Source organism: Perissodus microlepis, chromosome 17 (assembly GCF_051167445.1).
Source record: "Perissodus microlepis isolate ML-2025 ecotype Zambia chromosome 17, ASM5116744v1, whole genome shotgun sequence".
NCBI classification, from domain to species: domain Eukaryota; kingdom Metazoa; phylum Chordata; class Actinopteri; order Cichliformes; family Cichlidae; genus Perissodus; species Perissodus microlepis.
The window spans coordinates 21,316,565-21,332,940 of NC_140477.1; the positions used below are offsets into that span (position 1 = coordinate 21,316,565).

The window sequence follows — 16,376 nt, forward strand, 5'->3', positions numbered from 1 at the left end:
ATTGTAGGTAACATATCCAGGTCACGAGGTTTTGACAAAGACTCTCAGTGTCCCGTATGGTCCGGATCAATACTCTGCCCTTAAACACGACTTCCTGTTACAACGCATAGCCCGAACGACTAGACGGACTGTGGGTAGCACTACCCAAACTGATGCCACTCCTACCTGTAACTACACTTTACAACAGAAGGCGGTGGGAGCCATGAACAGGCCCACGTGGAGCAGCCTGGCTATAGGGCTCAGCATGGCGGCAGTGCTGCGATCCCTGATCGACTGAAGTGAAACTGCCAGCCAGCATTTGCAGGTTCAGTTCCTATCGACATCAAACCAAACACGTACAGCAAAACTGTGACACAATGTCAGCTGCAGCCTTCTGAGGAGACACATGGAGCAGGAGTTTGACAATACCTGCAAGCTTTGTTGCCACAAACAAATCTGAGACCATGAAACCATGAGATGAAATTTAGTGGAGAATACTGTGATGGTCAGAGCAAAAGTGGAGCACCCAGGTTCATAAGCATAGAAGTTACATACTTCTGATATGGATAACAGGAAACATTTGCAAAAGACACATGTAGCAGTAGAATGAGGACCAGATTAGAAGTTAAAAACTTATATGAGCCTTTATGTTATATGCTAGCACAAATTTTAACCAAAGACTCCAACTACCCAAATGGCTGCTTTGTTAAGATCACTAATGGGTGGTGCCTCAAGGCCCCTTAATATACAATAGCTTTTCCTTACAAAGTGTACAATGGCATGAATCATCACTTAGCTATTCACGTGCATTATACGCACATAACTTGTCTGCTATTGTACGCAAAGCGAAAATGTGTATTCCATGATTGGCTGGCAAGCAGTTTCTGCATGTTGCTGGCAGTCACATTGGTTCCAAAAAGAGGGCTGTATAAACAAAACTCTCCTTGATATTGCTTTGATTTGTATTTGACATGGTCACCTGTATTTTTCATGGAGGACACCAAATGGTCTGCAAACATTCAGCAACTACCAAGTGTGTGTCACATTGTTAACAGTTTGCTCACAGAGTAGTTGGCAATTGTTTGCAGACAAATTGGCATCTTTCACGCAAGCTATAGAAGACCAAAGCAATTGCAAGGAGGTTTTTGGTGCAGCAGCATAAACCTTTTTACACGGGCCTTATTCACTCAACCCTAAAAACACCACATATCAAAAATGTCACACAAAACTTGAATATGGGTGCTAAGCTATGTTTCAAAGTGCTGACTGTTATTTGTGTTTTCCTTTTCAATGCTTTTGTAGATATCTTGAAGTACTATTCAAGGCATATCAGATTGACTTCAGCTTTTAGGTATATGGAAATTTAATATATGAAAAATCCAAAAATAACAATTTCATGGCTAACTGGCACTTTAACCACCATGCCATTAGTAACACCTCTGTTTGCACCACTGTTACAACCCTGAAAGCTAATAGCTAACTGTCTAGCCAGAAGTGAATGCGCCCCTCAGATAGCTGACTTAGCTTGGTCATTAAAAACACAATAATTTCCCATTTAATATAAAAAATAACTAGACCTTTTGGAACAGTTTATGGTTCGTCTTGGAAGACTCTAAAATGCAGCTAACAAGGCACAATAGTTTCTTCAGTTTTATACTTTCGGTTGCCTTACTTTGAGTAATGCAACTGAGCTTTTAGTTCATATGTTGTTGTTCATATCAAAGCAAGCACTTGCACAGATTTACACAGTTTTCACACCTCAAGGATGTTTTAAACGAGTAATAAATATCAGTAAATACTTTAAAGTATCTTTTTTATAGTCTTAATAATAATTGAGAAAATAGTAAAAAAAAAATTCTTATGAAGGGTAATTGTTCAGTGAGATGGCATTAAAGAGAAATGGGTGTTTTTATTAAGATTTTAAAAAGAAGACAGAGTAGCAAAAAATATTTTCTGCACTTCGACAGGAATAAACAGCTTTTAAATGTAGATTTGTTCAAATGGCAGCTTTCTGGGTTTTTTTAACATTTAACATTTACACAGCAGAACAAAGCAGGAGGATTCAACCTCTCTAGTAAGATGTGATTTTTATTTTTTATGTGACTGTACTTTTATATACGAGGAGGTGCAGGGGCACTTTAAAATTAGCACTTGCAGGGACTAAATGCTGTTTTTAGAAAGGGGGCAGTGTTCAGGACATGGCAGTGTGGAAATGATGATGGTGTGAGCTGAAAGTGTTTCCAGTGACGCTGCGCATTACTCAGATGGTCAGGCTGTTTTCATTTTTTTCTGCTTATTCCATTCATTGTTACCAAAGCAGAGGCAAAATTAAGGTGTCACAAGATGATTTATAATATATGTAAAACAATTCAAATTCAATTCTATGAGTTTTATGCTTATTTCACTGGCCTCTTTATTTCTTTTATTTATCGTGTATTATTTAATCTATTTATTTGTTTTAATATTAGATTAAGAGATTAGATGAAGAGTTAGGTGGAGGAAGTACGAAGTATAACCTGAAGAGCAAACAATTCAAAACCACCACCTGGTGGAGCCAATGCGCAGCAAATCTGTCAACTTCAAATTCTCTTACTGTGTCGGTTATGATGAGGTTTATTTTACATAAAGACATAAAGACTTATGCCAGTTGTCCTCTTTGAAAACCAACAGGAGGTTAGTGATGCTGATTTGGCTGCTCAGTGACACAGTTGGCGATTATATTTGCAGCACTGCTTCCATAAAGCTGTTCTTCTCCGACTCATAACACACAGTAAGCAAAGATGAAGAAATCCTCTTGCAAATGAAAGAAAAAACGATACTCCTTATAAATGCAGAATTTGCCTTAAAATAATCCACATTTTAGATTTTCTTCTGGATCAGAGTAAACCTGAGATACTTGTGCTCACAGCCATGACAGCACTGCAAACAGGAAGTGTTAAAAGTTAATTTGGCACATTTTTGATGGCCCAAATTTCAAGAAATACAGCATAACATGGCTCAGACTTCAGCCCAAACATTACACTTCCTGTTTGTATCCCTAAAGCAACCAAATTATGTTGCTTTCTAATATAAATATTAGAAGGTTGGGACCCAGAGTTCTATCTAAAACCCCAGGATTTAAACCTGAACCATCAGCCTCAGCACATACAGTATCTGTACACCATTTAAATTTATATATTTATATACAGTCTGTGACACAACAAAGACTGTAAATCAATTTAAACTCCACACAGAGCAGCTCCGAGTCCTTGTACCCACCCTCAGGACACAAACTCTGCAGGTTTTTTTCCCCCAGATTTAAACATTATTCTTGCCAAATATCTTTTTTTTTTTCACTTTTGTACTGTTTTATATTAAACATGCTTTATAACAGTCCTCTGTGCCATGTTGGGAGTGTTGTGACTGCAGGCTTCGGTCACTTTTTTTATGTTTCTTCTGTTTCAATAAAATGAAAAAGTAAATTCTGTCTCAAAGCCGACCTGAAGCAAACCCACTGCTCAGTCAAACTTGTTCTTGATGGAAATATGATTTTAATATAAAAATTATTAAAATGTATAACAAAATAATTGTGTGCTTCGTTTTTACATCATCTGCTAGTTTTATTCTTATCATCTTCGTTCTCTTGTGTGGCTTTTTTTTTTAAATCTGTATGGAAGCCAGGAAGTGGATAATAAATAAACTTATATAAATATTTTAATGATTTTATGAAAACTGTAAGACTGCAATATGAAACATTTGAGATTATTAAAGTTTTTTTAACACAGAAGTAGGGGTGAGCGATAGAAACGATATACGATAGAAATGATATAAATTTGGCCAACGATAGAGATTTTGACTATATCGCTCTATCACGATAGCGCATGTTGATGATGTCATCAAGCTGCGCCTGTTTTGGTCGAAAGCATCGCAGCGGCTAAAACCATTATCATCTGCAAATTATGCCGGGCGACAGTCATAGCAAAGAGATGAAGCACTTTTTTTTTTTTTTTTTTTTTTTTTGTGTCCCGTTTGGATCTTTAGCCATCAGAATTGTTGTCTTAAGGCCAAGAAAGATGCCAAGCGGATTTATTTTACCAAGTGGATCATCATGGCCTTGCCATATTGGTCCATTTGATTGACCTTTATTACAATTATGAATTTATTTTATTTTCGGTTGCTACAAACGGGACAGACATGACTGGGGGATAGGACAGGGAGAAAGAATGAAAGAAAGAGAGGGAGAGAAAAAAAACCAAAGGGGAGAAGAGACGGTGAGAAGGGGGGGAAGAAAGGAAAAAACAAACAAACAAAACACCTGGATCACCTGTATGGAGAAAAAAAACAGAAGAGAAAGCAAACAACAAAGAGCAACATAATAAATACAGCACCATCACAATAAACTAGCTAGCAGTAGATAACAGTAGATACTAAATAATAAACGATATTGTGCAGCACGCAAGATAGACAGCGCACAATGTGCTTTGAGGCAGCAGCCAAGAAAGGTGTAGTCCGCGTCTGTGAACACCCGTGTGTACACCTGTGTGCATACCTGTGTGGATCAGCATGCTTGTATTCCAAAGGTTTCTCCATGTAACGATCTGCTAGGGAGTGTGGGGAGCCATAGCCCCGTCCACGAGGGTATGAAGCAGGTATGGAGGAGATCCAGGCCCCAGATATCCAGAGGCCCCAGAGTACAAGGACCCGAGGAAGACCACCAAAGGGGGAGGAACCGTGTCACCCTCCTGGGAAGAGCTGAGTAGAGCCCCAAAGGAGAGGTCACCCCGCAGCTACGGAGCAGAGGCCAGAGGGGGTTGCAGTGGCGTGCCCGCGGGCTCTGCCGGCAGCCAGCTGTGCCAGAGAGGACCGAGCTTCAGGCCCAGAGGCCAGAGGCCTGAGGGCATCCCACCCCCCGGAAGGAGCCCAGCCGGGCCACAGGCGCCCGGCCCCGCCAATCGGCCACCAGGAGTGAGCCGGTACATGCATGAGCGCCCAGCCCCAGACGACAAGGACCACCAACACACCAACGTCTGAGGGCATCAGCCACCGGCAGGGAGTGTGGTGAGGGGAGATAGGCCTCCGTACTTTAGAGGGCCTGAGATGTACCCAGAGAGGTTGAGTCTAAGACCCAACCTGACATATAGACACAGACAAACAGGCACACGCGGACACAAACGTGCATTCCCACCCCCATATGCACAACCAAATACTCGGCACTCACCCAACATGTAGACAGACACAAATAGACACTGCACAGACAGTCGCACTCCCCAAACATACTCTATATCCCAGGTCCAGGTACCCCCGCCCCCAGAGGGGCAAGCCGCACCTAGACCCAGGAGATGTAACCCTTCTCTCTGGGGTGGAGGCAAGCGGACCACCTCCTTATCTGCAGTAGCAGGGAGGCCCCGCATCCCAGACCCCAGTCTGACGGCCAGCACCTCCTCCCAGCCCCCCAGCCCTGACGGCTAACAGAACCAGGGTGAGTGAAGACCTCAAACCTCCCTACGCCCTTTTGAAGCACTTTTGAAATATGAGGAAAGCCAAAAACTGCGCTTCCTCCACTTCCGTAACATTGATTCATTAATGTTGAATTCTCTCCCAGCTGTTCTGTTCCCATGTTGTTGCAGTGTATTAATAACTAACCTCGTATTGTGGATGAATAATCTTAGTTGTTCTCCTGACTGAAGTTTGGCCCGTGCATAGCATCCTGCTATGCGATTGCATTTGTCCCTGACCACCAGAATCCCTCACGTTAACTTTTATCGAGTGGAAAAAAAGTTGGCGTTCATCCTCCAGCTTCACTGTGCTAATGTTATGCTAACATAGCTGTATCGCTAGCAATCACGTAGCACAACATTATATACCAGGTAGTCCAACTTCAGTAAACCTACAAACGCCACTGCTGTTTAGTTTTCTGTCTTCATTTATGTTGAAAGTGGTAGCAGAGCTGTATGTTTTAATTAGTTTCAAAAATCTCTGTCAGAACATGGTATGAAATGTTTAGGTGTAAATTAGCGAGCTAACTTCCTGTTAAATTTAATAAATTCTGTTTTCATGGATGTAAAACTTAATTGTTACACCTGATAAAGCAGCAACGCTGATGATTTAATTAAAGATGAAAGAATTTAGACCGTTTTTAACTCTCAGTGCTCGTTTGATTTGGGACCTGAAAAAGACGGAGTTTTGGATCCAGATTACTCCGCAAAGCTCCTCACTACGGCAGCCGTAATGCTCTGACAATCCATCAAGCAGTGCGGCTTACCAAAGTTGTACTAAAACATTTTTTAACAGATTTCTGCACGCCAAAATCGGTTCGAGGTCAGTAAGCACAACCAGAAGTCATACATAAGGCACACTCTCGATTTTTTAGAAAATTAAAGGATTTTAAGTGTGCCTTATAGTGTGGAAAATACATTATACAGAAGAAAAGAATATATCGTGATATATATCGTTACCGCACGTGCTTCAAATTATATCGCGATATGAATTTTAGGCCATATCGCCCAGCCCTACACAGAAGGTTAATATATTTTAAATCACATTGCCCTCATTACAAAATTAAAACATATTATTATTATTATTATTGTAGAGTTAGAAGAGGTAATTTTTGACCAGGACATGTCCTTCAACGCACATATTAAACAAATATGTAAGACTGCTTTCTTCCATTTGCGCAACATCTCTAAAATTAGAAATATCCTGTCTCAGAGTGACGCTGAAAAACTAGTTCATGCATTTATTACTTCCAGGCTGGACTACTGTAATTCATTATTATTAGGATGTCCAAAAAACTCACTGAAAAGCCTTCAGCTAATCCAAAATGCTGCAGCAAGAGTACTGACAGGGACTAGAAGGAGAGAGCATATTTCTCCTGTTTTGGCTTCCCTTCATTGGCTTCCTGTTAAATCCAGAATTGAATTCAAAATCCTGCTCCTCACATACAAGGTCTTAAATAATCAGGCCCCATCTTATCTTAATGACCTTGTAGTACCATATCACCCTATTAGAGCACTTCGCTCTCGCTCTGCAGGCCTACTTGTTGTTCCTAGAGTATTTAAAAGTAGAATGGGAGGCAGAGCCTTCAGTTTTCAGGCCCCTCTTCTGTGGAACCAGCTTCCAGTTTGGATTCGGGAGACAGAAACTATCTCTACTTTTAAGATTAGGCTTAAAACTTTCCTTTTTGCTAAAGCATATAGTTAGGGCTGGACCAGGTGACCCTGAATCCTCCCTTAGTTATGCTGCAATAGACGTAGGCTGCCGGGGGATTCCCAAGATGCATTGAGTTTTTCCTTTCCAGTCACCTTTCTCACTCACTATGTATTAATAGACCTCTCTGCATTGAATCATATCTGTTATTAACCTCTGTCTCTCTTCCACAGCATGTCTTTTATCCTGTCTTCCTTCTCTCACCCCAACCGGTCGCAGCAGATGGCCGCCCCTCCCTGAGCCTGGTTCTGCCGGAAGTTTCTTCCTGTTAAAAGGGAGTTTTTCCTTCCCACTGTCGCCAAAGTGCTTGCTCATAGGGGGTCATATGATTGTTGGGTTTTTCTCTGTATCTATGAAGCGCCTTGAGGCGACTTTTGTTGTAATTTGGCGCTATATAAATAAAATTGAATTGAATTGAATTGAATTGAATTGAATTGAATTAATACTTTGATGTAAATTGCCTAATAAAATAAAAGTAAAATTACATAATTTTAGAATTATATTTTACTTAACTGCATGATAATTTAACTTAGTTAAGAAAAGTTTAACTATGTGGTTACAATTTTAAAATGTATTTAAATATTTCAGACATTTCAGGTCCATTTCTTCATTTTTAGTTCAAAAAAATGTTCAGTTTAATCCACTCAACAAAAGTCTTCTTTTAATCTGCTTTAATTAAAACTACAGGGTGGGCGTGGGCAGGTGAGGAGCAATATGGCGTCTCTGGCACAGGTGAGTTTAGCCATCTATATTTGAACACAATTTACTGAAACATAAAAAAAAGAAAACATTAAACTTGGTGAACACACTGGTTTATCTGACCTTTTTTTAGGTTGAAAGATGAAACGAACATTCAGGAGTAACTTCTCCTGCTCTGCTGCTACTTCTTTGAAACTGAAATATGCTGAATTAGCCAAAATTAGCCTGCAGTGTATCCGCCCATGCGTAGACAGCTGTCTGTGGACCCCAGCAGCAGAAAACTTAGAAATGTGATGATTTCCAAGCAACTTCTGAAGCTTCTTGTTTTATGATTTATGTTTTTGTCTGTGAGGATATTTGTGGAGACCCCGTCTCTGTTCACTCAGATCTTCATTCACATTAAGTGAAATTTCTTTGTGTTGAATTTGTATCGCTTTAAGCTGCTGAAGGAGAAATCAAAGTAAAGCTGCAGGAACTGTGCTGACGGGCTGCCTGCTGGCTACGACTGTCAAAATCATCGATGACTAATTTCATAGCTGACACGAGGTATCTAAACTTTAGTAAGGAATGTGTGTACTTTTGACACCTCTGGTTAGCATTTAATGGTCAATTTCAAGCATATTTGTTTTTTGCTTGTTATTGAACAAATTCACTTCACTACTTTTCACTATCTGTAACATCAATGCACATTGTTCCATTTACTGCATATTGCACTTTATTCATGTCTCTCATTCCACCTGCATCAACATTGTAAAGTTTGTCACAAAGAGATTTATATATTTATAAATACTAATATTCTCTATTCCATTCTGTTCTGCTTTTTTATTGCCCAGATTTTAGTTAGCCTTTGTTAAATTGTCTGTTATATGTCAATAGATACATATGTCACAAATAAAAGTGTCTTGTAAATTATGTTTTTGTAAAGAATTTTCTCCCAAAATCTCTTACATGCTAACTGTAACGTGTTATTTCTGCTAAAACCTGAACTTAAATGTGTATATGGTGTTTATCTGTTTTTCTCTCTGTTTTAGATGCACATATCAATTTGGAATTCTGCCTCCAAGCCAGAATTGCAGGAATGCACAACATGTTTTTCACTGCCCTCTCTGCCCACTGTCAGCCCTACTGTCAGGGCAAAGATTGAGGAGCATATAAGTGGACACATTAAAATGCTTTGCCTTTCAAAGGTATGTTGGTATTAAATATATATCATAGTTAAAGTTATAAATATAAATATAAATTTTCCTGTTCACCACATTTCTTGACAGCTCTTGTGATCCACACCATTTTGCTTTCATTATGAGGATGGCTTGGATGTTTTTGTTAATATGTACAATCTGATTGTGAGATAAACTGATTGCATTCTATACAACTACATTTAAATTATATGTTGTTGTTTTTTTCTTCTTTTTTCTCTCTTACAGACAAAATGATATGCCGGTGCACTTTCACTGCCCTGTCTGTAACATGACAGTCATACAGCGTGAGGCATTTATTGTCATGTCAGCATTCAGGCCTGCTCCCCACTGAACTCTCCGTGGAGCCCCATCTCCCTCTCGTTGTCTTGTCTCCAGCATCTAAACCATTTTCTGAATCTTCGGTAGAACATTCATGTGTTCTACCCTCTGTGCTAAATGGAACTGTGGCTTGTGGAAAGTCCATGAAAATGAAATGCCCTCACTGTGGTCTTAGTCTTCTTAAAAAAAAAAATTCAAGGCTCACACGATGAGGAGGCATTCAAACAGATCAATAGATGTTTGCCTCGCCTGTCATCTGCAGTGTTTTTGTGTAGAGGGACATCTTCCTCTTTGTTTTTCAGTTTGCAGAGGACATGGAGCTCTTTGTAAAAGCATGTGCTGACGAGCAGGTCAATGCGATGTTTGACATTTAACAGACAGATGAAGGCACTGGCTGTTTGTTTGTGTTTTTTATGTGTTGTTGATTTTTTTTTTCTAGTGTACAGACTTCCAATTAAACTTATTATAAAATGTTGTTCACTTGTTTCCATTTCCATACCTATAGTAAAAAATTTGTGTAAATGTAACAGCATTGTTTATAATTGTAACTTCAAAATAAAAAGCTTACACTTGCTATTAACATTAATGTACAACCCTGTAATCAGTAATATTTTATACATTTTACACATTAACCCTCTGGGCTTTATCCTGGCCATTTGTGGCCACTACTTCTTCTTCTTCTTCTTCTTTTTTTTTTTACCATTTTTTGCTGTGTTAATGCAAATGGAATGAAAGGGCCTAGATTGTTTTCAGCTTTTGGCTACTTGAAAAGCATTATGACATTTTTAAATTCCTTGTTATTGACAGTGCTAAATCATGCAATTTAGGTATAATTGCTTTTATTCTAAACTCAACACATAAAAATTATGGTTGTTGTTTTGGGTTTTTGTTTTTTTTTACCAAATTACATCATTTGCCCATTTTTAGCCAAACAACCAATTTCATGTAATATTCTTAGTTTCAAATAGGGGCGTTTGATGGCTTACTACACTGCAGTGGACCAAAAGAAGGACACAGGTTTGATCTTAAGGATCTAATAGTTGTGTGTGTTTGTGCATGACATTGCAACGCAAATATGTATTTGCAAGATAGACTGGAATAAATTATGACGCATCAAATATTACACAGGCTGCAGTGAATTTCTGTTGATACGGGCTATTGAGCTTTGAGGTTCCCAGTCAAACTTGTCTTTGAAGCACATGCTAAAAACACTTTTACTCAGGTACTTTTCATAACAAGACACCATAGCCAAAATATTAACTCTCAAAAAAATTCAAAGCTGCAGCACATACAGCAACAAACACTGTTAAAATGTGTCCTGGAGTTTATACAGGTGCAGAAAGTGCTACTGCTGTAAGTAAGCCTAACAGCTTCCAGATCACTTTTTTTCTGTAAAGATGGCAAGAAGGGCATTACTGCTCATTTCTACAATCTCCCAAATCTTGGAATACAATACCTTTGTCCCATGAAAACCACTTCACAGTAGTAGGAGTTCACTAAAACCTACAAATGAAGAGTGATCCTGGAAGAAATAGGGTGCACACTAGTGACCTCAACAATTGCAAGACAGCCTTGTCCCCGATGCTCATATGAAAAAATAAATAAATAAATAAATAAATAAATAGGAAGATTTATGAAACCATTAGGACTTTATCACTTTTTTATCTGAAAGGTTACTGGTAATATATAATAATAATAATAATAATAATAATAATAATAATAATAATAATAATAATAATAATGCATTTTATTTGAGGGTGCCTTTCAGAAACCCAAGGTCACCTTACAAAAAACAAAATTAATAAAAGGAACAATAGTCAAAAAATACATAAAATAAGTTAAAATTACAAAACAGAGCTTGACAACAGATAAAATCAGCATTAAAGCGAATAAGCCAGTTTAAACAGATGTTTTGAGCTGTGTCTTAAATACGGAGAGGGAGTCAATATTTCTTAGTGCAGGAGGAAGAGAGTTCCAGAGCCGAGGAGCAGAGCGACTGAAAGCTCTGTTCCCCATAGTGATAAGGTGTGAGGACGGAACAGTAAGATGAATAGCAGATGATGATCTGAGAAGGCGGGAAACAGTGGTGATATGGAGCAGGTCACACAAATATGAAGGAGCAGATTTATGGATACACTTGTATGTAAGAAGTAAGATTTTAAAATTTATCCTGGCTTCTATGGGCAACCAGTGAAGCTGCTGAAGAACTGGGGTAATATGAGCTCTTAACGGAGTGCAAGTTATGACCCGAGCTGCAGAATTTTGAAGAAGTTGGAGTTTATGAAGGGACCTTTTAGGGAGACCAAATAGGAGGGAATTACAGTAATCAATACGGGGCGTAATAAGACTATGGACAAGGATGGCAGCAGCATGGGGAATAAGGAAGGGACGGAGTCGGTTAATATTATGTAAATGAAAGTAAGCAGACCGGGTTATGTAATTAATGTGAGACTGGAATGAAAGAGTATCATCAAGTATGACACCCAAACTCTTAACCTGAGAGGAGGGAAGGGTGGGAGCATTTTCAATGTTAATGGAAAAACTGTGGGATTTGGTTAAGATAGATGGTGTACCAACAAGTAAAACTTCAGATTTATTACTGTTAAGTTTGAGAAAATTGGAGGAGAACCAGGATCTAATCTCAATAAGACAGTCTGAGAGGGAGGTAGGTGGAAGGGATGAATTGGGTTTAGAAGAAAGGTAGAGCTGGGTGTCATCGGCATAACAGTGAAAATTTATATTATATTTTCGGAATATATAACCAAGAGGAAGCATATAAATAATGAATAAAAGAGGCCCTAATACTGAACCCTGGGACACACCAGCAGAAACAAGATAGAGAGTTGAAGAATGGGATTTAAATTGGACAAACTGAGTGCGGTCTGAGAGATAGGAGTTAAACCAGGCAAGGGGGGTATGACCAATGGAAGCTAACCGGTTCAGGAGAGAAATGGTATCAAACGCCGCACTAAGATCAAGAAGGATGAGGATGGATAGGAGACCAGAATCAGCTGCCATCAGAAGGTCATTGGTAATTCTTAACAGAGCAGTTTCTGTGCTATGATTGGGGCGGAAACCAATATATAGCCTAACTGGCATTTAAAGAGTAAAAAAAAAGACTGTAGATAAAATTTTGGTTTTGATGAAAAGGACTGGTGCTAATTTAAAGAGTCAAGGCGGTAAAAGCAGACAATGTTTTAATAAATATACAGTTTATAGCATTTTGTGAACATACACAAAAGGTGGCCATTTTTGGCAACGAACAACTTGAGAGAGAGTTTTATATTTTTTGCTCTCCTTGAACAAAAATAATAGCGCATAATAATCAATGTTGACATTAATCAATTAGATGTCCCAGACTCTACTATTGATGATATAGTGGTCCCTCGTTTATCGCTGGTGTTTTGTTCTAAAAATACCTCGCTGTCCACGAAGTAGCCAACTTTATTTTTTACAATTATTATAGATGTTTTAAGGCTGTAAAACCCCTCACTACATGCTTTATACACTTTTCTCAGACAGGCGTGAACATTTTCACACTTTTCTCTCTTGTTTAAACACTCTTAAAGTTTAAACCTTCGTAGGAAAATAAGTCCAGTATTATGGAATGAAAAGACGGTGCAAAACATTTCGTCGGCATTGTTGTGTTTGTTGGGGAGAAAACTTACAAACATACAGTACAGCACTTCAGAGTTACACTGCTAGTGATCGAAGATTTATATAAATTCGACAAGCTAAATGCATTCTGTACTGTACAGCAGCGGTGGTGAGTTTTGAGGTTGTCTTCAAACAAGTGCATTGTACCAGAAAAAGGTGTTTGAAGGATTAAAAATGTAAAAAGTAATGACTATTTTATATTTATGAAAAAACCTTTATGCAGAAGAAGCTGCAAAGAAACAAAAAACAAAAAAACATAACACATGGACACTTTTGGCCATGAACAAGCTGAAGAGATGGTGATTTTTTTAAACAAACCCAGAGTGTTAAAAAACATTTAGAACCATGTTTATTTCTTAGCAGCATCAATAGTAACAAAAACGCAATTTAGTTTTCGCTGTCAAAGTCGATTTAACTGAAGTTACGTGTTTCCGGTTAGTGTGAAGGTTGCAATATGTTGCTCCCCAGTGGGGAGGGGGGGGGATTTTTTTTTTTTTTCATTGCACAAAATATAATGTACAACAAATATGGCAATCTCTACAAAGATTTTTTTCGCAACTTGAAATAGTATCAGAACAGGCTGTATTCCAACATATAGAAGATAGATAATGAACAGGAAGTACAAACAACAACAAATAAATAAATAAAACAAAAACAAATCCCAAACAAAAGCAAAGAAAACAAACAAAAAAAACAAAAAAAAAACCAAAAGATAATTAAAAGACATAAAAGAGGTTATACCTTAGGGGTTTTCTAACAGATCTAGTTCATTAATCATATGATACAGATCCAGAGCTTGTTTTTTGTCCATAAACTTTACAGATGAGAAGAAGAGGCAGAGTTCTTTGTGAAGAGTAAAAAAGGACAGCTTTGTTTTCAGAAAACGACATTTGTGAATGAAGAATTTACCCATAATAATTATTACATTTAAAACATTTTCAAGCTTCTTTTCTTTTCTTAGAGATCCAAAGATAATATCATTTTTAGAAAATTCAAGTAAGTTTGGAATCTTTGGGAAAACAACGATGGCAGCAGCTGCATAGTTTTAATATTACTCTTTCTGGGTCACAAAATAAACTTTTAAGATATTTTCAGGTGAGAATGTATCCGTATAAACTTCAAATATCTGCTCGATTTATCAATATATCACATTTTTGCAAAAGTGCTCCAACGTTTTCAGAGACGTCTGTTACCCACCACCTCAATTGCAGACCGGGAGGTCAAGGCTCACCAGAGCAGCAAGAACAGCGAACTCCCAGCACATCGTTTTTAAACCCCCCACGGTCTTTCACTACTCAGGTTAAACATGATATATAAGTCACTTAGATAACTTAAAAATGTTATTGTTTGGCATTTTTTCAGTGTTTTATTTGTTCCCCAATAAATCGGTTTGGCTGAGATTAAACTTATAGTTTTCACACAGCTGAATAAACGTCAAACAGAAAACTGATTAAACAGAAGTGTGAGATGGTAGAGGGACCAAAGAGCAGACAGCTCTTGCACTTTTTCTTCCCTAAAAGAAAATGGAGCAGAGATAGAAATAAAAAAACAAACTTTGTATTGATTTATTTTTTCAACAGTTGATGGAAATGCTGGTTCTTTCTGACTCACTCCTACTTCCCACTGCAGCACATTCATGACAATACTGCCCGCCTGTGTCCTTAATGTGGAATTACACTTTGGGTTATGTGTTCTTTCTCTAAAATTTATATTGTTTGGTCAATTTTCCTTTTGTACCTCAGATTGTTCTGCACCCTGCTCTCATTTACAGCCTCTGTTTCCTGGAATTAGGAAGATTTGTGCAGCTGGAAAACTTTATGATTGATTATTATTTCTCTGCTTAAACAATGTTGAACTCTTTGTATCGATACCTGAATGTCTTTTGCATTGGACGAGTTTTGCAGACAAGCCCAAGAATGATGCATGACATCAGTTCGTGTATAAATAAAAGATCATATAAAAAATTTATGTGTCAGATGAAAGCCTGGTGGATGTAGCCAGCATGACGTCATCTTTGCAGCCTGAGCGTTAGCATTGATGGCGTCGGCCATGTTGAATTTTTAAGCAGAAGCCTTACAGACAGCGCTCAGCTGCAGCTGCACATTATTTTAAACAAAATCCAAAAAGATGCATTATAAAATAAATTTGCTCTCTGAACAGCTGTTATGAAGAGAACTGTCCACAGAGGTTAAAACAGTTTGTTTATTCTGCTGTAGCCCTCAAGTGGTCATTATAGGAACTGCAGCTTTGGCTTCATTTTGCAGGTCTGAAGGTTGTTTGTTTCAGATCTGCAGAGAAAGAGTGTTTTCATCCGTGAATATACAATAGAGCTTGTAATTCCAAATTACTCACCCTTAAGACATCCTTCCTTCCTTTTATTTTTAATTGTTCTGACCTGTTTCTCTGGTTCACTCTAATGCAGCCGCTGAAGGAGCGTGTCATCCTTGTTTTATTATAGTAGCAAAATCTTATCATCAAATCTTCCAAACTCGGCACGCTGAAACTTTTTGGTGAAGATGAAAAACTCTCAGCACGAGTCCAGAAGTCATTTTCCACTTCCTGCTGAAGACGGCGGGAACAATCAATTATTTCCTGAAAGTCACTTTGCTGTCGCCTGTAATTGAGGTGAGAGCAGCAGCGAGGCTGGATGTGAGGTTAGAGTGTGGGCGGCATGACTCATTGTAGGTTTAAGCACAGAAGGAGCAGTGAGGAAGGAGGCTGGAGGCCAAGAACAATAATAAAAGTACTTCCGAACAGACTGCTTTCTTCTCGACAACAGCTGACGTCAAGAGCCAGACACCACAGATCCAACCTGCTCAGGGAACGCTAAACACTCACTGCAGACTTATTGTTGGCTTTATTTTTAGTGGAAGTTTTTATCTCCCACTCTGTGACCTTTGGGTGGTAATGAGGAGCATTCACAACAAACATCAAAATGAATGGAGGGTCCCAAAATGTCCCAAATGTTTTTGACATCTTGGAGCTGAGGTGATAAAATTCCATCTTCCAGGTTGTTTTAAGAGGTTCTAGTAAAAAAGCTGTCGTACTTGTGGACTTCGAAACACAAAAACAACTTTACAGTGTCCTCCATTTTTGTTTAAGGCCTGAAGTTTGTTTTGCACAATGTGCTGGTTTGAGGTTTTATTTTGGCAGTTTTGGTGATAAATTGCATCTCTTTGTGATCTCTGTGGCCATTTTCTGTCTGTTTGTGGTATTAATTTTTGTATATTCCTCATACTTTGTTGTCTTATCTTGTTTCCCTTTCGTGAGTTGTCCTTGTATATTTTTCAGATCAGGTTCCCCAGTCCTGTTCCTGGTTGGCCTGATCAGTAACCGATC

At 38.5% G+C, this 16,376-nt stretch overlaps 1 protein-coding gene across 2 annotated transcripts in view; it reads left to right on the forward strand.

Moving 5' to 3' along the window:
• Positions 1 to 3,545, forward strand: part of cpm (carboxypeptidase M) — a 29,820-nt gene extending 26,275 nt beyond the window's left edge. For both annotated transcript variants that reach the window (XM_084909192.1, XM_084909193.1), the window contains one exon: positions 8 to 3,545. In XM_084909192.1, the coding sequence (XP_084765318.1) occupies positions 8 to 277 (270 nt within the window). In that variant the 3' untranslated portion in view covers positions 278 to 3,545. The remainder of the gene's footprint in view (positions 1 to 7) is intronic.
• The last annotated feature ends 12,831 nt before the right edge of the window (positions 3,546 to 16,376 follow it).